This window comes from Marmota marmota, unplaced genomic scaffold (assembly GCF_001458135.2).
Source record: "Marmota marmota marmota unplaced genomic scaffold, marMar, whole genome shotgun sequence".
Lineage (NCBI taxonomy): Eukaryota > Metazoa > Chordata > Mammalia > Rodentia > Sciuridae > Marmota > Marmota marmota.
In genome coordinates this window covers 30,212,341-30,234,113 of record NW_026000221.1, presented here as the reverse complement: position 1 = coordinate 30,234,113, position 21,773 = coordinate 30,212,341, and the positions used below count along the sequence as shown (strand labels likewise).

Here is a 21,773-nt window from a genome sequence, read left to right as displayed (position 1 = left end):
AGTCATTGTCCTACTTTAAAATAAGGAAAATTAATAATAAAGGACTTGTAGGCTTCCAACAAGATGAACCCTCCAGTTGTCACCCTGCCCAGGTTACCAAGGACCTATATCTCAGGCTCTGCCTTTAGGTGCTGTAGGCCTTAGGCAAGTCATTTAGAGCATATTGGCCTCAGTTTACTCTTCTACAAAATGAGGCCAATTGATTTCATCCAAAAACTAGTTTGTAGAGTTAGTGATAATGCCATTTAGAACTACTAAGAGTCTCTGTTTTCGACGTAGAGTGGCCTAAGCCTATAGTCCCAAGCTACTGGGGAGGCTGAGATGGAGACTCCATATCCAAAAGAAAAAGAAAAAGGACTGTTCTCAAACCAATGAGAGTTTCTTGGGAATAGAAAGTACGGAGGCTCAAATAAGTATGGTAGTGCATACCTATAATCTCAGCAATTTAGGAGACAGAGGCAGGAGGATCTCAGGTTTGAGGCCAGCCTGTACAATTCAGCAAGACCTTGTCTCAACATAAAATATAAAAAGGACTGGGGATGTAGCTCAGTGGTTAGTGCTAAAGCCCCTGGATTCAATCCTTAGTACCCTTCCCCCGACACACAAAAAAAGTGCTCATTGTCCTGCTTCGCTCTCCTACCTCCTAAATCCCTCTGGATCTGGGAACATACTCTGTAGGGCTTACTTTTTCTAGACTTGCTGTCATGAATGATCCTGTTTGAAATAAGGTTTCATCCCTGCTTCTGCCTTATAAATCTTGGTTGTCCCACAGACCCACAGAGTTCAGGGACCTACATCCAGCTTTCCCTGCTTTAGTTGTTAGGAAACTTGGCCCTAGGAGCTCTCACCTAATCTCTCAGTCACAGGCATGAACAGCTGCTCTTCCATCTTCACTTGTTTTTTCATGTAGGGGTTAAACTTTGTGCTGAGCTACGGCTTTCTCTGTGAAATGCACCTGTGGGTTATAATTGGAGATTGTCTCTGGAGCTCTCTGCAGGACTGCCCCAGTCCCATGTGCTTGTTGTTCATTTGGGGTCAGGAGGCATGGGGTCTTTTAATACAGGTTTCTGGGGCCTGGCACGGCCTCTCTCCTACCTACTGTATTCCTTCCTTTTACCCACTTCTTATTCTTCACTTCCTGTCACTCCAGCCTGGGTGATTCATAAGTATTTGTTTGCCCCTTCTCCCTTGCTGTGTTAGGAATGTTTGTTGAACAAAAGGGAGGTTCTTTGGAGAGTAACTGTCCATATTTTCATTATACATTCATTTGTTGATAGATACTTAGGTTGGTATCATATTTTGACTACTGAGAATAATGCTGCAGTCAAAATAAAAGTGCACATCTCTTCAAGATACTGAATTCATTTCTTTTTGCTAGGTACCCCAAAGTGGGATTGCAATGTCATGTGGTAGTTCTATTTTTTTTTACTTATTGAGGACCCTCCATATAGTTTTCTGTGATGGAAAACCAGTTTATATTTCCTACCACCAGTGTATGAGGCTCATCTTTTCTCCACACCCTTGCCATTACTTATCTTTTCTCTTTTTAATAATAGCCATTGTAACAGGCATGAGTTTATCAACAGGCATGAGTTGATCTCTCATTGTGGTTTTGATTTGCATTTATTTATTTATTTATTTTAAAGAGAGAGTGGAGAGAGAGAAAGAGAATTTTTTTTTTTAATATTTATTTTTTTTAGCTTTTTCGGTGGACACAAAATCTTTGTTTGTATGTGGTGCTGAGGATCGAACCCGGGCCGCACGCATGCCAGACGAGCGCGCTACCGCTTGAGCCACATCCTCAGCCCTTGATTTGCATTTAATTAGTTATGTTGAATACCTTTTTCATATGCTTGTTAGCAATTTTTATGTCTTTGGAAAAATATTCTGATCATTTGTCCATTTTTAAATCAGCTTTATTTATTTATTTGCTATTGAGTTGGAGTTTCTTATGTATTTTAGATATTAACACCTTCTCAGATATGGTTTGCAAATAATAGTGTTCTGTAGATTGCCTTTTCATTTTGTTGATTATTTGCTTTGCTGGGCTTTGTGCCTCATAGAATCAGTAGTACTTTCAGTGGTACTAGGCTGATTGGCTGCAAAGGACAATGATAAATCTTGTTTTCTTCTCCCCACTGGAATATGCCATTCCCTCAGAGCATGGGGGACCTAATTCCTGATCCTTACCTGAGCCAAAGTGGTGAGGAAGGAGCCCTACCTAGGTAGGACCTTCTCTCAGTGCCACATAGAGAGGCAGTTCTGGGTGGGATGCAGGGTGGATTAGACAAGTAGATTAGACAGGAAGGCTCTAGAATTCTTCAGGCAGAAATGAGAGTTCTACATGCTTTAGTCCCTCTGACCTGGCCCCGGGCACTAGGCTGCAGTGATGTCACCATTGGGTGTATTTACCAGGCCTATGTGAGTCACTGTAGACAGGAGTCTGCTCATTGCTCCCTGATACTTCCCAAATCGTATAGGCCTTGTGTGCCCAGACGCAGGAGTTGGCCCAGAACAGTCCTGTCTATGGTTGTTCTTGACTGGGTAGGCTGGTCCCCTTGTCCATTCAAGGAAGCCAGTTTCCTGTCTCCCAGCTCATCCATCATGGTAAAGCATCCAGGGTCTGTGGACACTAAGACTCAAGAAAAGAGATGCTCAATGTTCCCAGGCTTCATGTCGCCAGGCCCTGAATTGGCTGAGCAGTGCCAGTGGGAGGGCACAGGAAAGGAACATCTAGGGCTCTGTTCCAGGCGTTATTCTCTCCCTGTATTGGGCTGGCCTGGGGCCCAGGTCTTGCAGCTGTGTGTTGGTTCCTGGCCCTCACAACTATGACGGATTTATTCTTTAACTAAGAATGGGCTGTGCCCACACCATAGAAATCACCTGTGTTCAGCCTGGGGGCTGTGGTGATTCAGTCAGACTGACTGAGGCCCCAGTGCCAGGGGGTGGGTTGGTTCTGCTCTTTTGCACAGAGTGACTTGAGTAGCTACTTGGCTCCTGGGGCCACATGTCCAGAGCCTGAGACGCTCCACCAGACTGCTTTCACTGCAGTCTCCCGCTGGTGCAGTGGGTGGTGCTGCCACCCGCCTTGGCTCCCCAGACACATTGGCTGCTTCTTAGTGTCCTAGGAATCTTTCTCCATTTTGGCCAGCCTTTAAGAACTTGGTGGGAGGGGCACAAGAGACTTAGAAGTTCCCCTTTCCCCCCATATACCTAGCTTTTAGAGATGTGGCCTTATTTATGAAGCTCCAAGACCATATCTGAGGTGCCTTCCTTAGCCTGCCATGCCCTCTTGTTTTGAGGTGGCAAGTTAAGCCAGGAAAACTTGTTTGGCAGCTGCTTTGATCTTAAACCCAGTGTTTTTTACTTAAGGTGTATATTACTGATTTTATTTTTATTTATTTATTTTGGTACTGGAAATTAACCACAGATGCTTTACCACTGAGCTTACCCCAGCCTTTTTTCTTTTGAGACAGGGTCTTGCTAAGTTTCCAAGGCCAGCCTGGAACTTGGAATCCTCCTGCCTTAGTCTCCTGAGTAGCTGGGATTACAGGCTACCGTGCCTGGCTATATTACTGATTCTAAAAAAGCAGTTTTCTGAAGTTGCTTATATTTAAGCATTGTGTGAAATGGAGAAAAAAAGTGTAAAATCATGGAATTGTATCTTTAAAGTTTGTATTTGGGGTACCTTATGGACAATTAGAAATGGGAAAGGGGCCAGACCTTCCCACCAAGATTACTCTTTGATATTGCTACCTTCTTGCTTGGTCCTTCCTCCTCTTCCCTGACCCTCATGATCTTGTTCCTGAGCCAGCTTTATAAGATGATAATATGTATACTCTGCCAAGTGCTTTCCTACTGTTTATCTCAGATTATCCTTTCAGCTGCCCTGAGAGGTCCTTGAGCCTGTAGTTGATTCCATTTCTCCCAGTAGCTAATTCCAGATTTAGCAAGGAGCTGTATAGAATTCCCACGTTTCCACAGTCTACGTCAGACCACTTTTTCACCTTTGCAGCAACTGAGGTATTTTTCAGTCCCCTCCCCAGTGACATCCAAGTGTCTCTGAGTTCTTCTCTTTGTGATCTCTTTTCTGTGCTAAGCCTCAATTTTGCTCTTCAATCAATCTTTCATTCCTACTGCTTTTTTTAAAAAATGAAAATTAGCCCATATTCTACATTCTGCCAAGCCAGCATTGCAAGAGAATAACCCTAAGAGTTCCTTGCTGATGAGTGTCTTCTGGGGGTGACGGTGTCCTTAGTGTCCCTGATTAGTAAGCTGTTAAAAAGGAGTTGCACTTGGGCACAGGTGCAGGTCCTTTCTCTCTCTCTGACATTTGGCATGTCCTGCTGTTAACTCCTACCTCCCTACTACCACATTTTCCCCAGAGCCACCTTTTAGACATTCCTGTGAGGTGAATCAGGCTGTGGACCTGCAGCATCTCAGGATGCCCCAGCCACCCGGGAAAGGTCTTCCTGCCTTTCCAGAAAGTGGGAAGCAGTGGAGCATAGTGGTTAAAAATGATCTTGTAATCGTACTTGATTGGGAGGCTAAGATAGAAGAATCACAAATTTGAGGACAGCTTATGCAACTTGGTGAGACCGTGTCTCAAAATAAAAAATATTAAAAAGGGCTAGGGATGAAGCTTAGTGGTAGAATGCTTGAATACCATGCATGACACCCTGGGTTCAATCCCCAGTAATATACACACTCAAACAATGATCTTGGGTTCAAGTCCTCATACTTATATTTAATATGTCAATTGTGTAACATTGGGCAAGTTCCTTAGCCTTTTGGAGCCTCAATTTCCTTATCCGTAAAATGAGATTAATGTTAGTTCTTCCTTATATGGTTGTTGTGTAGATTAAATGAAACCAGGAGTGTCAAGGACTTGGTACCATGCCTGACACTTGGTAAGACTGAAAATAGGACTGCGTATTAATATCCTGTGGGAACACTGGTTGTCCTCAGGAATCCAGCCTCTGAGAATCTTTAACCACCTGTTGCCTTCTCTCTACTCAGGGTATCAAAAAACCATTCACTGAGGTCATCAGAGCCAACATCGGGGATGCCCAGGCTATGGGCCAGCAGCCAATCACCTTTCTCCGACAGGTGAGCCAGCCCGTGGGAGCAGAGGCTACTGGGAGATTGGGGACCTGGAGGCTGGGAGGGGCTGGCATGGGCTTGTAGGAACAGCCGCTGTCTCCTTGTCCATCAGCCTTCTCGGGACACAGTAAGGCACAGTAAGGCAATCTTTCAGGTGCCATTGAAGTGGCGGCCCCTTCCATTCCCTGATGTCCCTGTTCTCTCCCTTAGTTCCTCCCCTTCCAAGGTTGTCAAAAATTCCTAAACCTATTTTGGGGTTACTCTGGTATAAGAAACTTCCAGGAAGACTCATCCATAGTGCATGTTCCTGGATGCTGAGGTAGGAGCCTGGTTGGTGAGAGCATCTGTGGGTTAGGCAGCAGCTGGGCAGAGAGGTGGTGTGTGAGGATGAAGATGCGACCTCCAGAGTAAGACATCTCCCGTTTGAGTGTTGACTCTGCTACTTACCAGCTTTTCTACAGTAAAGTGAAAATCACTTTTCTGTCTGGTAAGTGCCTTCTCCAAATTCAGCCTTGCCACTGGCCACAGCAGGGCCAGCCTTTTCTGCGTGGTGCTGGCTGCCTCCAGCCATCACCTTATCTCCTCTGATCTTCATAAGTGCCCCTGGGAGGATGGCAGACTCTGCCCATTGTGTAAAGGAAGAAAAGCTGGATTCCAAGAAGATGGGAAGTCACCTGGCTGGTGTCAGAGCAGTGCCCGGGAGGACTGCTGGAGGCCTCGATGAGGTGATGAGTATAAATGACTCTCTCTAGCCCAGCAGGAGAATGCAGGCCATGGCAGCCATTGTTACCTGCTGCTCCCTGGCTGCCTTTGATGTGAGCCAGAGGAGGCGGGTCTGAATGTTTCAGTTTGAGACTTTACCACAACCATGTCACAAACCAAAATTGTGGGATTGGTGGACTAGAAAGGGAGAAATCAGGGTGGGAGAATGCCACAGGGCAGTCTGAATAGCAGTGGGACACCCAACTGTGGAAAGCTTTCTGTGGGGCAAGGAGAGCCTGTTTTGAACCAAAATATAGTTTTTGCATGTGGTTAGGTTTCACAATCTGGGCAGGCAAGGAAGTTGAGCATCAGGCACCCCAGTTCCCTTTTACCTACCTGTATCTCTGACTATAGGGTGGCACAGAGGAGGAGCAACCCCAACTACTCTTCAGGGCAGAAAGCTGTCGGGAGGAGGGGGTTTCCCAGCCTGCAGCCCCTGAGGGAGTAGACAGAGTGTAATGGGGAAGAGAACAAGGCTGGCACTTGTTCTCTTCCCTATTACATTATAGGACCATGTCCTATGGTCACCGCTGCTGACCCTCAGATATCAGAGTCCCAGCTGCCTGTGGATATCAGAGTCCCCAGGCCGGGCCCAGGATGGGGAAATGGATCATACCAAACAGGAAAGGGAGGAGTCAAAACAGTTGCTCTGCCAGAGAAATGCAGGCAGAAAGAGGGCAAAGGCCCCTCCCTGGTTGTCCTGAAAGTATGGACTTTGGAGGGAAGGACCAAAAGTAGCCTCGCCGCAGAGGTTCCCCACATAGCACCTATAGCTCAGGTCATAAACAGGTTCCAAAGCAGGACTTAGCCTTTACTGGCTTGGTAGTTGCGTCCCCAAATCCAGCCCTGCCACTGGCCACAGCAGGTCCAGCCTCTCCTACAGGGCACTGGCTACCTCCAGCCTTTATGTGTATCTTCTGATCTTCAGAAGTGCCCCTGGGAGAAGGCCAGGCCAGGTCATTGCCCATTGTGTAGAGGAAGAAAAGCCCAGCTCTAAGAAGCCAGGCAGTCACCTGGCTGGTGTCAGATCCCTGCCTTAGTGGACCTGGCTCACCTCCCAAGCTGCCAGCTTAGACTTGCCCAGTGAGCTGGGGTTTACTGTACTTTTGCACACATGTCCTTGCTTAATCCTCTTAATTTTTGAGTTTAGAGTGATTTTCTGTTACAGAGATGAGAAAACTATCCTGTTTTCAGATGTTGAAAGGGGGTGAAGGGAGGAGGGCCCAGGGAAGAGGGCCAGGGTGTGGAAGGGAGCTTGGCTAAAGGTACTAAGGGGGTCTTGCACCCCTGCTCCTGTCAGCTGGGCTTCACTTGCCTGCCCAATCCTGGCCCCCTGCTCAGGAGACCCCCAGTTCTTGTGACCTTGTATGTGCCCACTGCATGTGACCTTGTATGCCCACTGTCCCAGTTATTGACAAGTTGAGGCTAGGGGCCTTGAAGCAGGCCTCACTCTTTTCCTCAGCTCTTCTTCTGGCTGTTCCTTCTTGGACTCCCAAACTCAAATCATGCTGCCTCCTGGCTCTCAGCATGTCTCTTCAGCTGCAAAATCCAGTGTTCTCCTCCCCACCCACCCCCAAACCCACAGACTGAGCCCTCATAGGAAACCTTGTCCCCTGGAGTTGTCATCTTCCCAGCATCCCCTGCCCAGCTCCTTTGTGCCTTTCCTGGGGATGTGGGGTGGGAGTGCTGGGAGCTTAGTCTGCATCCTTATTCTCCTAGGTGATGGCGTTGTGTACCTACCCAAACCTGTTGAACAGCCCCAGCTTCCCAGAAGATGCTAAGAAGCGAGCCCGGCGAATCCTACAGGCTTGTGGCGGGAATAGCCTGGGTAAGGCCTCAACTCATTAGGTCCCCAAGTGTGTGAAATGAATGAGGGGTTATGCATGTGAGTGTGTGAATGTGTGAGGTGGCTGACCTGTAGTGTGCATGCAGAAAAAAAAGATGTTCTCCCCATCTGTGCTCTTAGCCTCTTGTTGACTAAGTTGACAGTATAAATATTGTCTTGGTGGATGGGGGTAGTCCGGGTGCAAGTGCCTGTATTTTGCTGGATTTGGGTTTTACACCTAGGAGCCAGTTTTAACAGCTGGGCCTTTTTTTCAGCAAGAGCAGAACGTTTGACGCATTGATCAGCAGGCTAAGTGGAAATGCAGTGCCCAGCTTTGCTCAGCATTCCTCATTCTCTGTGGCCCCCAGCCAGAGATGTCCCTCCCTATATCTTATGGAAGGTGGCTGCCAGTTGCTAGGAAAGGGAAGCGCCCTGAGATCCCTCTGGCCCCCTTTTTTTGTGGCTTCCTTCAGTCTGACAGTACCCATTACCCCTCCCATTTCACTGTGTTGCTGTCACCCTGGTCTTTACTTTGTTAAGAGCCCAGGCCCAACTGTCTGCCTCCTCAGAGAACACCAGGCACCAGGGGGCTCCATGGAAGGAGGTCCTGGAATTTGGCCCTTGTAGATGTGAAAATGATATTCTCTCCTGCTGAGATGGATTTCCAGCCCCTAGGCCTCTGACTCTTTGTTCTCTCATTTTCTTGCTTCTATTTATTTTTGCCCTGTTCCTTCCCTCAGCGCCTGCATGGGGAATTCAGCTTCTCTTGCCTGAGGAAACCAGTTGTTTTTGAAGCTTTCTTAGGAAGTGTGCCCTAATGTCCTGAGGCCTGGAGCTAAGAGGAGGGATTTTTGTGGTTTGCTCAGCCACAGATCACCCCCACTGGGATCAGCCTCTTTGTCTCTCCCCCTACCTTTTTCCATTTTATCCCTAAAATTGAAGGCCTTGTTCTTACCTTCCTAACTGCAGTCATCCCACTAGCTCTGTCTGAATCTGGGCAAGGTTCTTGTGGTGTCCCTCGCAGGAAAGAGCTAGCACCCCTTGCTTCCCTGCCTGCCAGCCTAGACAGGATGTGAGCCAGTGCCTTATGTTCCAGAGCCTAAACCACAGGCTGGCAGAAAGAGTCCGTAGTGCAGAGGCTCATCCACTGGTTCCTCTTGTTCCTGCACATTCTGCCCAGCCTAGAGGACAAAGGCATTTGTCAAAGACCCCTATGGCCATTGGGTGTCATGGTGCACACCTATAATCCCAACTACTTGGGAGACTAAGGCAGGATGATTACAAGCTTGGCAGCGGGGCAACTTAGGATACCCTACCTCAAAATAAAAAAAACTAAAAGGGCTGGGGATATAACTCAGTGGTAGAGCACCCCTATACCCCCCCGCCAAAAAAAATTAAAAATAAATAAAGAAAAGAAAAACCACGGAAGCCCCAGAAGAGAGGTGAGGCAAGGCAGGGTTTGCCTGATGTGCATGATGTGAATGTTAGGGGAAGGGTGGGGAGGTCCTTGTTCCAATAGATTTTTGCAACTCTGTATCAGCCAGAGCTGGGGGCAGGGGGAGTGGGGAGTGGGTTGGGTGACTGTCTCTGTGGAAGCCCCATCTTGGGGTGTTACAAGAGACCAGTTGACCTTTGATGTTTTTGTGACCTGTACTGAGTTCTGTCTCGGGAGTTTGGGAGCACAAAGGAGATGTGCCTGAGCCTCTCTCCTCATCCTTGAGCTAGGAAGGGCTTTGTCCCCACCTAGGCTTATGATGAAAGTTGATATGTATGATGAAATCCCTTCTTAGGGGCACTACCAGGCCCTGCCTATCACAGGGCGGCTGGCACTGTGGTCCTTCCCGTGACAGGGCTGTGAAGGTATCACTCTGTCAGCTAAGCCTTGTGTATCCTGAGCGGTTTCCTGCCCATGGACATAAAAGGAAATGGAACATGTCACTGTTTCCCCAGGGCCACCCTGACCCAAGTGTTGACTGTTATTTATTACATGAGATCTTGAAGCTCACCCAGGTCATATTTTTATCATGCCCTTTCAAATTGTTTCTAACAACAACTGAGGGTGTTAGCATGCTCCTGTACTCAGTACTTGGGAACCTGAGGCAAGAGGATCCTTTGTGTGTAGGAGTTCAGTCTGGGCAGCATAGTGAGACCCCCATCTCTCTCCTTTCTTTTTTTTTTTAAACTAGGGTTTATTATTGTCGGTTTGACAAGTAATTCAGTTCTCAGGTTGTGTGTGGATACTAACCCAGTAAGTCCCAAATTTTCAATTCTGTAAATGTAATAAATGTAATAAATGTAGGTGTTCCTATAAATGAGTTAAATAGAATTGAGGTTAAAACCTACACACCATCTAAGGGAAAGGGGATCTATGTGCCCTTGTTCAGCCCCTCCCTGCACACACACCATTACCAGGCACTGTTCCAGACACTGACAGTGGTGAACAAGGTAGGTGTATTTTCTACACTCATGAAGCTCACTATCAGATTTGGGAAAAACAAACATTAAAAATATTCATATGAGCCAGGTACGGTGGTGCATACCTGTAGTCCCAGCAACTGGGGAGGCTAGAAGCAAGAGGATCTCAAATTCAAGACCATCCTGGGCAACTTAGACCCTGTATCAAAATAAAAAGGGCCGGGGATTTAGCTTAATGGTAGAGCACCCTTAGGTTCAATCCCCAGTACTTAAAAAATCAATCAATTATATGAATATATAATTCTCAGCTTTCATGGCTCATTGGAGAAAGGGCAGAGAGTTGTAGGATTCTATCAAGGGATTCTAATGTAGAGGGAGGGCTTAAAAGGAGAAAGTGGCATTCAAGCTCATGTGGAAGATAAATGAAAGATAACTCACAGATGCAAACCAGACAAGGAATAGCAAGTGCAAAGACCCTGAGGGTTGGAACAGAGTGTGATCTAGTGAAAGGGTCTGGGTATGGCAGTATTCGCTGAGGTGGGGAGATTGGCAGGGGCAATGGTGCTGGTTTGTAGACTGTAGGAGTAGGTTGGCCATTATTCAGGGCAGTGAGTCCTAAGCAGAGCATTAATAGGATGCGTTCCACCAGTGGGCTAGGTGTTCTAGGGGAGATGCAAGACTTCTTTGGTATAAAGTAACTGGAGAAATTCCAATTCAGGAGATAGGCTGGGAGTGGGGTGGGACTTTAGGGCCAACTAGAAATGAACCTTGAAGGATCAGTGTGGTTTGGAGAATAACAGAAGACATAAAGGCGAAAAAGAAACCCAGGAGTCTCCTTGGAACAATGGAAGGTCTGGGACCTGAAGAAGCAGAGAGCTTGCCAATGAGTGAAGGCTTGAGAATTCAAGGAAGCGGCTGGGCTTAGAGATAGGAAGAAGGAGATACCTGACTGGTGGGGATGGCCAGGTCCATGGAACGGAAGGTTGGGGGGCCACAGGGGGGTGGGATTGAAAGAAAACAGAGGGAAAGAGGGATCCCTGGAAGATGTCTTGAGTATGGAAGCTCAGAAATATCAAATGAGTTACCCAGGGAACGCAGGGTTCTCTAATACCAAAATTCATACACGTACCCTTTTATTTTTTTTTTAATTTTTTAAAGATTTATTTTTTAGTTGTAGTTGGACAAAATACCCTTTTTTATTTAATTTTATGTGGTGCTGAGGATTGAACCCAGGGCCTTGCAATTGCTAGGCGAGCACTCTACCGCTGAGTCACAACCCCAGTCCCCAACACCCCCTTTTTAGTTTATAAAATATTTCAAATTTCGTAGAATACCAAAATAACATAACAAAGTGCCCTACACTATCACCACCCAGAGTTGATGCATGTTAATGTTTGTCACTTAGCATCTTAGGTATTGGTTCAGCCCCCTCATTTTACATCTTGTCAGATGGGGAAAATGTGAGCCCAAAGCTGTACAGAGAGGCTGAGGCAGAGCCAGAGCCAGAGCTAGTGCTAGTGCTCTTTGAGAGCATTTAACTGTGTTCCTCCTGGTTGCCAGGACTGGACTGATACATGCTGCAGCTCCAGAGAAGACTGCTACTTCCCAGAGCCCCATCCTGCCTCCTGGTGGATGGTTTTGCAATAGTCATACAGAGAATAAGTTGGTTTTCTTTAAATATGATACGAAATTCAGAAGAGGTGTACACATACACAATGAAAAACCCACCTCCCATTTATGACCTTCAGGTCCTGATGCACTTAGAAAATTCACCATTCACCTCACCAGTTTGAGTCTTCTTCCAGAGAGATTGTGTATATGGAAGAAATCTGTAGATTTCCAACTTCTTTTAAAAACCATAATGATCTTGGGGCTGAGGATGTGGCTTAAGTGGTAGTGCGTTCACCTACCATGCGTGAAGCACTGGGTTTGATTCTCAGCACCACATTAAAAAAAAAAAAATTGTGTCCACCTAAAACTAAAAAATATATATTAAAAAAAAACCCATAATGATCTGACATTTAAAAAAGAAAAAAAAGATCTAGGGCTAGAGATATGGCTCAGGGATAGAGCAGTTGCCTATTGTTTGAGGCCCCATATTCCATCCTGGCACACCACACACACCAAACCAAACCAAACAACCCTTATGTGGAGCTATAATGATCAGTTAGTAAAATGCACCCATATTAATGTTCAGCTTGAATAATTTTTACATACACCTTTGTAATTCCCCACCCAGATCAAAAACTCTAGAAGGCTTCATTTTACTTCTTTCTGGTCAGAACCTCTCACACCTGGAGAGTAGTTACCACTGTTCTTACTTCTGGCACCATCAATTAGTTTTGCCTGGTTTTAAACTTAATGTAATAAATACCTGACTTTAGATTCCAAATGAAAGCCTAAGGATATTCTTGATATGGAGTGGAGTCGGGGATATGGCTGGCGGCCCCAGGGATCTGTGGTTGGTCAGGGCTCTGGGCTGTTTTGCAGCGTAAGTGTTGACCCATTCTCTTAAGTTATGTGGAACCATGTGTGGGCACCTGTCATAAAAGCATAGAAAAATGCCAAGATCTAATGGCTACATTTACCTGTAGAACATGTGTCAATCACAGGAGGGTGGGTTAAAGAGGTATGGGAACAATTTAGCGGGTGAGGAGCCAGGTCCTGGAATAATATTTAACATATAGTAGGTGCTCAGAAAATATTGGATGATAGATGGATGGTGCAAGCCCAGGTAAGTGGTTAAGCAGCTTATCATAATTCCAGAGCCTAGAACAATGGGAGTTGGCTCCTACCTGAGACAACCCCTCCAACCATTCTTCCCCCCCAGTTTATTAATTATATGCCTGTCACCCTGATTCTGGGAGCCAGACATCCCTCTAGTTGCTATTTTGCTTGCTGTCTTACAGGCTCTTACAGTGCTAGCCAGGGTGTCAACTGCATCCGAGAAGATGTGGCTGCCTACATCACCAGGAGGGATGGCGGTGTGCCTGCAGACCCAGACAACATTTACCTGACCACTGGAGCGAGCGACGGCATTTCTGTATGTGTGAGGGTAGCTCGTTTTTACCCAGTGTTTACCCACATGAAGAACAGCCTTGCATGTGGGGGCCTAGTGTTTGAACTGATTAGCAAAGAACAGGCCTGGTAGGGAGGGCAGGCCACTCCTTGGTCCCCCTGTCCTGGTGGACTGCAGTCTTTGCCACTTTTAGTCTCTATCAGCCTGGGTACAACTGCAGCCTCAGTTTCCTTCCAGGGTACACACAATAGGTTCTTTCAGCTGAAGAGGAGCAGTGGGGCACTTGAGGGTGCCTATTGGCCTTTTCATCACTTGGCACCGACTGGTGTCCTCCTCTGCCAGATGCTGGGAAGACCTTAAGGAGACAAACACATCATGTGGCCTCTGTCCACACACTTGGGCTGGAGCAGACCAGTATTAACCTCTCATAAATAAAAGTCATATCACAAGTTTTCAGTTTCTCTTCTACAGTGAAGAGAAGGACAAAGTCCTATAGGAGGAAGCAGCAGGGACTCTGGCCTGGTGTGACAGGGTCAGGAAGGCTTCTCCAAGGAAAGCTGAAGGATACACAGGGGTGAATTGGGGAGGCAGGAGAAGGGGTGTGTTCTGAGCTGAAGGTCAACATATGCCTTGAGTGGCGGTCTGCTCAGTGTTTGGAGATGGAGTCTAGGTGGACGCATGCACACAGTGAGGAACAGAGTTACCAGAAATATGGCCTGGGGAGACATGGTGGCTAAGTTCAGGGGGCTCTTAGAGGCTACCCTGAGGATTTAGGTCACTGGTCTAAGAACAGCAGGGGCCCACTGAAGCAGGACGGGCACATAATTCAATAAATATTCCTGAATTTAAGCCTTGGCTGAGAGGAGCTTAGTAGATGTGAGGAAACATTTAGGAGGTGAGAGAAGAGGTGACTCAGACTGGAGAGTCAGCCATAGATTGGGGGTGGGGCAGGGGGGTGATGGTATCAATGGATACTTGGCTGGAGGAGTCCAGAATTCTGGATTTGGAGTACTGGTGATGTTCGTTTTGTGTGTATGTGTGGTGCTGGGGCTCTAACCCAGGGTCTCGCTCTGCCAGGCAAGTGCCCTACACTGAACTACTCAGCCCTGGACTCTTGCTTAGCCTCTTCCTCCAGGGCCTGTCTTGGTTCCAGTGAGGTCACTCACCCGTTTTCCACATTCAGGGAGCAGCATGCTCTTTGACCCTTTTTCTTATCAGGGTTATCTTAGTCTCCTGACCTCAGGGCTTTTGTTAATGTTTGTTGAACGTTTTATTCCTTTCCTAAAACCTTTCAAATAAATGCTGGATTCCTGGAGCCATGAGGAAACAGGCCCAGAGACATCAAGTGTTCTGCCTGCTTTGAATCAGTTCTTGTGACATCTGAGATTCTGATGTTGAAGCTCCAGCCCCCAACCACACAGTATCTTCCATTATCTTCTGCTGCCATAGACCCTCTCCATTCCCAGAGAAGCCCAGAGATCCTGGAGGAGAGGAGGCATTCTTACAGCAAAAAGGGAACTGCACCAAGTATAAGGTGGAGACTCTCCCCACAGATGGTTTTGGCTTATTCAGTGAATTATTGTCACTTCCCCCAACAACCCACTGAATTCCCACGGCCTGGTTCTTCAGGAATCCTGCAAAGATGCATCTTGCTCAACCTTGAAAACAGGTTGGCGCGCCACCTGGTGGCAGTAGATGTGATTTTATTCCATTTCAACAGCCCCTGTTTGGGGGTCTTATTATTAAGACAGATTCTAAATTAGAGCTACAGGGATGGGGTCAGAATAATTCTGAGATAGGGTCATTTTGGGATATATTTTAGAAGTACTAAACATTCTAACAAGAATTGAGGTTTTCTTTTTATTTGTTTTCTTTTTTGGTGCTGCGGAGGCTTGAACCTAGGGCCTCATAAATGCTAGGCAAGTGCTCTTCTACTGAGCCATACCCCCAGCTCTTGAGTCTTTAACTGTATGCCATATGTTGTACTAAGAACTTTGAAGCATTCTAATTTGCTTACTCCTATGGCAGCCCTCATTTCATACCTAAGGAAACTGAGCCTCAGGAAGTGAAGCAACTTGCACGGGCTCGCACTGGAAACGACAGAGGGGCCACTGTAAAAGGCTGGGGCCGGGGCTTATCTGGTTTGTCTGCTCAACAGCTCTCAAAGAGTGGAGAATGGTGGGGAACCTCTTTTTGTGGCTTTGTGGTTGTAGACAATCCTGAAGATCCTCGTCTCTGGGGGCGGCAAGTCACGGACCGGTGTGATGATCCCCATCCCACAGTATCCCCTCTACTCAGCGGTCATCTCTGAGCTCGATGCCATCCAGGTGAACTACTACCTGGATGAGGAGAACTGCTGGGCCCTGAATGTGAACGAGCTTCGGCGAGCAGTGCGGGAGGCCAAAGACCACTGTGACCCCAAGGTGCTCTGCATCATCAACCCCGGGAACCCCACAGGTTTGCACTTAACTTCCTTGACAGTTTCTTAGGGGTAGGGGTGACTGCTCTACTGGAGATTTTCAAAATAAAGGGCTAAGAAATAATGCAGAGTCCTCCCTGCACTCAGTTTCCCAGTCCAATTCCAGATTTCCTAATGTAAAGCCATAAGATTTGCCTCAGGCTGCCTTAGGAGGTGAGCAAATGCAGGCATTTTCTTGGGCAGGGTTGTGTATTATTAGTAAGACCAGTTTTTTTTTTCTTCCTATTCTCCTTGTATTTGTGAAGACTTACATCCTTGAGATTATTCACTCACTATCCATCACCATGAGTCCTAGGCCTCATTTTACCTTCTCTCCCACTTGTTTCCTGAACTGGTTTTCAGAATGCTGATGCATGCATTTTTTGTTTTCTTTAATGCAGCATTGCTATGCACCTTGAAGCCTGAAGGAGGAAATGCCATATTAAAAACAAAAAGAGCCTATTTTTAGAAGTTGAAAAGCACCCCCAATTTTGCATATTTTTCTTTAAGAAAAAAAAAAAATACACACAGTCCTGCCTGTTTTGATTTTTCTGGGTTGCTGGCTTCATATGCCTTGATGCTATTTGGATGCAGAGAACAAGGGCTCCTCTCTCCTCCTTTGTTGAGAGAAGTTGGGTTGGGGCCAAAATGTGTTGGAGTTGATTGTGGAATCTGCTTCTCGGGAACATCAAATGATGCTTCAATCAGCTGAAAGCACCACTTGAATTCCTGAATGCAGAAAATGGGTGCAGCTGGTGTTAATACTGGTTTATTTACCCCAGTGCCTTGAGTAGAAGGATAAAGATTCTAACCGTGGTGGAGTAGGAAATTGACACAGAGCTGGGTTCCCAATCAGATTGTACATTAGAATCACAAAAGGGAGTTTTGAAAAAAATTTCAAAGTCTGTACCCCAGATTCTCTGAGGGTGAGGCCTAGGCATCAATATTCAGTGCAGCAAATGAGAACCACTTCCTTAGAACAGTGGTTCTCAAACTTTAACTTGTTAAATATAGATTGTGGGCCCTGCTCTTAGAGACTTTCTTGTAATTGGAATTGAATGTGCCCTGGGTATTTCGTTTCTAACAAGTTCCCAGGTGACAGACACTTCTGCTGGTCCCAGGACCACACTTGCAATAGAAGTCCTACAACATCTTAGGAAGGACTGTATTCCTAGTCTGCATTAGAACCAGTTTCTTTCTTTGCCAGGAGTTTACATAAATCTTTTCACTTAGCGGTCTGGGAAGAAGTAATGGCACCAGAGACTTTCCTGTTCTAAGTAAAAGTGTTCTATGACTGTGCATTAATATAAATATTCTTATACAGTAATTTTATGAGTGGCAGTCTCTGGTTTTGTGCTCTGAGGCCATGTGTGAAAATCATTCAGCTGTTAGAAGAGGGATGATGGAAAGTAGAAACTCACCTGGGGTGACTATGTATCTTGTCTGGACCACACACTGTGGCCATTTTGGCTAAGAGGTGTCAAAATGGACTGGAGCATTAAGCCAGGGCTCTTTTGGTTTCAAAGACTGAAGGAATTAGATTGTGGGACTCTTAAGTCTGGGGTAAAGTAGTACACCTGAACCGGTGTCATTGTCAGAAGAATCTCCATCCATTTCTCAGCTCTGCTTTTTCCCTGGATTGGATTCCTTCTCAGGGATGATCCATTCTTGGAGGGACCTTCAGCAGCTCCAGCCATTGCCCATTGGCTGAGCAACCTTATTGGAGAGCTTCTCCCTAGTTTCACCAAAAGTCTTAGGGCAGATTGTTTGTGGCCTAAGTTGGGTCAACCGCCCTTTCCTGAAACACTTAAATCATTGAAACTCTTCTCCAGGTCTCTGTCCATGTCCCATGCTGGAGGTCCCCATAGGACACTCATGATCTGTTACTCAAAGCAGTGAAGGGTGCTCAGAAGACAAAGCAATAGATATTCCCATGATTGTGGGAAATTCCTTCCAGCCAGACTCTGGTGAGAGACACTTGGGAGCCCCTCTCTAGCCTTTGGGGCCTGTATCAAAGCCATATATCCTGTATCTTCCATCTGGGCACAATTGTGCCCTGACCCTTCGAAAGCCATGTAAGGCTTTTCTTCACCACTGTTCATGAGTTTGTCCCTTCAGTGGCTCGGTGGGTCTGCTCTATGTGACTGCTGTGTCCCAGGCACTGGTGAGACATAAGTTATGTCCTATTCTCAAGTTTACATTATGTACATCAGTGGAATTATTTGCATCCATTGGATCTCATTTCCTCTGCCAGGTTGAAGGCTTTTGAGACTTTGGTCCTTCCTTAGTTTGTCTCTTGTGTTCCATTTAGCATTTAATGAACATGTTTTTGCACATTCTGGAGCTCAAATCCTTGCTTACATTCTAATAGGATATAGTTATGGGATCACAGGTGTGAGAGGGAAGACTAGGAGGGTTTGCAGGCAGGTTCTGCCCTTAAGGTAGACATTGCCGTCTCTGTGAGGATAGTGGCTGTTTCCTTATAGAAACCAGGGCCTGCCACTCAACTGGAATCCCAGAGCCCTGTGCTTGCTTGATATGAAGCCCAGTGGGGACTTGGTTGGCAGGAGAAAAAACAGTTCCTTAATAAAGAAATTAGTTCATTGCTTAGATAGTTTAAGGCAGAAATCCTGGCTGAATCATACCATGCTTTTACAAGATAAATGTATGTACATTTTTTCCCGACCTTTTTTTTGTGTGTGTTCTTCCATAGACAAGAATATAGGCATTTTTTTTTTTTTTTAATTTTTAAAGAGAGAATTTTTATTTATTTATTTTTTTAAGCTTTCAGCGGACACAACATCTTTGTTTATATGTGGTGCTGAGGATCGAACCCAGGCCGCACGCATGCCAGGCGAGCACGCCACCGCTTGAGCCACATCCCCAGCCCGGCATTTTTTTAAAATAAATAACATTCTGCATACTGCTGTACATTATAATATATATGTATACACAAATAATACATATGCATGTTTACACATATATGTACACAAACATATGTATATAATACACATAGATATGTACATGTATATGGTAAAGAAACATGGCCTTGTAAAAGAAATTGACAAGCCTGATTAGAGTGGTGCTGCTTGAGATGATATTGTGAGCACCTCTGACATTTCCAGTGCACCCTCAAAGTAGGTCTCAGAAAATACTGGGGGAAGGTCTCATTTTTACCTTCTTGTCTTTGTTCCTTTTCCCACCTCTGCGGCATTTCCTGTGACTTGCTGTATTGCTGTCTTTCATTTGCACTCATGTTTCTAGAATGGATGGTGGTTGTTTTCTTTGTTAGTTTTGAGTCAGTTCCCTGAAGGAGGAGAGACTGAGCCATGGAAAACTGCAGAGTGCTGTTATCATAGTCTTTAGCAACGCCTAGCTCGCCAGGAACAGCTGACAGGAGATTCCAAAGCTGTTGCCCAGACTCATTCATTCAGCATTTAATCTGCAAATATTTGTTGAACACCTGTTGAGTGTCAGCTTTGAGGATAGTGATGAACCAGGATAGACTCTGTCTCTGCCTTGTGAAGCTTGTAGGTGCCTTTCTGGGGAGAAGGTGTTTACAGAAGTTGTAAGCACCCCCAATTCTGCTCTGCTAACTCTTACCTAATTACCATATCAGGGTGCATATGGGAGACCAGGAAGTGAGCTGACAGATTTAACTTTGAGTTTTATTTTCCTGTATTTCATGATACTTCCCTATCTTCCTGTGCTCCAGAACAGACAAATAAACATTTCATGCAAACATACCCCACAAGAAGTGGAGTGTGAAACCCTACTCCCTCCACATAACTGGTTTCAGTGAGTCAGACAGAGAGGCCAACCCTCTGTGCATCCCTGGAGGTTGAGTACACCATTATGGACAGCAACTAGAAGGGTGATCTCTTGAGGCAACATAGGACACCCGAGTGATTCGGGGTGGGATTCTGACCTGGGGACCATTTAAACAGCATTACAACCTACATTTTGGTTTTCTTGGGGATTTTTATAGGCCAGGTACAAAGCAGAAAGTGCATAGAAGATGTGATTCACTTTGCCTGGGAAGAGAAGCTCTTTCTCCTGGCTGATGAGGTAAGAGCAGTCCCAGCTGCCCTCTCAGAGAGGGGTGGGGGTGAGCTTTCTCTTCTAGGGTGGGATCCAGGCATGAATGTTTTATAGCCAGAGAGAACTTTCTAGGTTTTGGAGAATTGATTCTGGTCAACAGTAAGGATGTTCATTCTTACAGCCTATGAGTCTGTGACCTAACTTATCCCTATATTGGTTTGGATACTAATTAGTTGTAAATTTCAGAAATTTACCACAAATCACTTAAACTATAAAATAAATAAAATAAAGGAAGGGTCACAGATGTGTGGCTAGATCCAAGGACTCAAACCGTATCTTCCATATTCTCTCTCCTCCTTTCATCTCTCTGTTTTGGCTTCAAACATAGGCCTATTATCTTCCCAGCCCAGAAAGATTTTTTTTTTTTTTTAATATTTAGTTTTTAGTTGTAGTTGGACACAATACCTTTATTTTATTTATTTTTTTGTGGTGCTGAGGATTTAACCCAGGGCATTGCACATGCTAGGCAAGTGCTCTACCGCTGAGCCACAACCCCTGCCCCCAAGAGAGATTTTTTTAAAAAATATTTTTTAGTTGTAAATGGATCTTTCATTTTATTTATTTATTTTTATGCAGTGCTGAGGATTGAACCCAGAGCCTCACAACTCCAGCCCCAGAAGGAGAGAATTTTATCCTTGTAGTTCCAGCAAAAGTCTCAGAGTTGCACTTCATTGGCTCAGCCTATGCAATAGCTGAACCAGTCACTTTGGCCTGGGGATTGTAATATGCAAATTGGCCAGGCCCAGAGCAAGGGGCAAGAGATGGGATTCCTCCCTGCCTATCTTCTGCAAATCTCCAAGTGGAAACCTGGGGAGTCATTCCTTAAGGCCAAATCATGATACTCTTAGAGAATGTGTGCCCCATGGCAGAAATGACAGACGACCACTCCATAAAGCTGCAGTTTTTTTGCCTCCTAGTATTTCCATATCTACCATCTCATTAACTCACTCAACAACCTGAAGATGGGATCTTAATTAACCATGTAACTGTTGCTTCTTGAACCCCAGTTCTGTAGCTGAGGCCTGCCCATTCTTCTTCTGCCTTTCAAGGAAGAAATTGAGGATCTATCAGTTCCATTTTCATTTCATCTTTATTTCTGTACAGTTTCTGGTTAGTTGTAGCTTCTAGCACACTACCTTCCTTTCTTTGTTCCTTGGCATTCCCACCTCAACCCCATGCATATACTCAGCTTCCCCATTAGATTGTTGCCATAATTAACCATAGAAGGACCTAAAACTTTCATTTTTTAAAGTTTTTTTTTTATACTTTTATTTCACTTATTTATTGTTACGTGGTGCTGAGGATTGAACCCAGGGTCTCCCACGTGTGAGGCGAGTGCTCTACCGCTGATCCACAACCCCAGCCCCAAAACTTTCATTTTTAAAGGAGAGAAGGGACCGCAGAGAGACCCATGGTTTTCCTTGTGACCTGATGCACAGCTTCCCCTCTGGGTCTGGGAGGAGGAGGAGGAGGAAGAGGCTGGTGCTTGGCATGTTGAAGATGGAGCCTGCCTAACACTCCCAGTAGCCCTTTGGGCCCCTGGAAAGCTTCCATTTCCATGATTTCCAAAATGGGTGTGGGGAATTTAATATCAAGAGCTAAATTTAATTTAACCCTCAGCTTGCAGGCTATGGGTACTAGACTCTGGAGATCTGGGGGAACAAAATGGGTATGGGTGCTGCTTAGACAACAAAAAGTGGAGAGAAAAAAATAATTGCAACCTGGGAGTTATGAAGGAAACCAAACAGAGCTAACTGCTTAAACAGGGAGATCAGAGAACATTAACTGCTCATTAATATTATTAAAGGAAGGTTATCATTGTGCTTTTGGAAGAAAATTTTCTTGAGAATATGGGAGTTCTTGGTATCATCACTGGTCTGAGAAGTTAGGGAGAAGTCTGGAGATTGGATGGGGATGAATGTGGGAGAAATCAAATGAACCCCTAAGATATCTTAAGGTCAGGGTCTAGCCTGCGGCCTCTTCTCTTTGCTTGTTCTGGAAGTTCCTTCAAGCAATATTTTGGCTCATTCCTGGAAGTGGCAGTTGAGGCTGGGCTGGCTGGTCTTTTCAGGTCTGGGCCTCAAACACAT

At 45.7% G+C, this 21,773-nt stretch overlaps 1 protein-coding gene across 1 annotated transcript in view; it reads left to right on the top strand.

The window, feature by feature from the left end:
* Nucleotides 1–21,773, top strand: part of Gpt2 (glutamic--pyruvic transaminase 2) — a 37,499-nt gene that overhangs the window by 4,141 nt on the left and 11,585 nt on the right. The window contains exons 3-7 of the mRNA XM_048792249.1: nt 5,020–5,109; nt 7,585–7,693; nt 13,015–13,148; nt 15,338–15,581; nt 19,571–19,650. Of these exons, the coding sequence (XP_048648206.1) occupies nt 5,020–5,109; nt 7,585–7,693; nt 13,015–13,148; nt 15,338–15,581; nt 19,571–19,650 (657 nt within the window). The remainder of the gene's footprint in view (nt 1–5,019; nt 5,110–7,584; nt 7,694–13,014; nt 13,149–15,337; nt 15,582–19,570; nt 19,651–21,773) is intronic.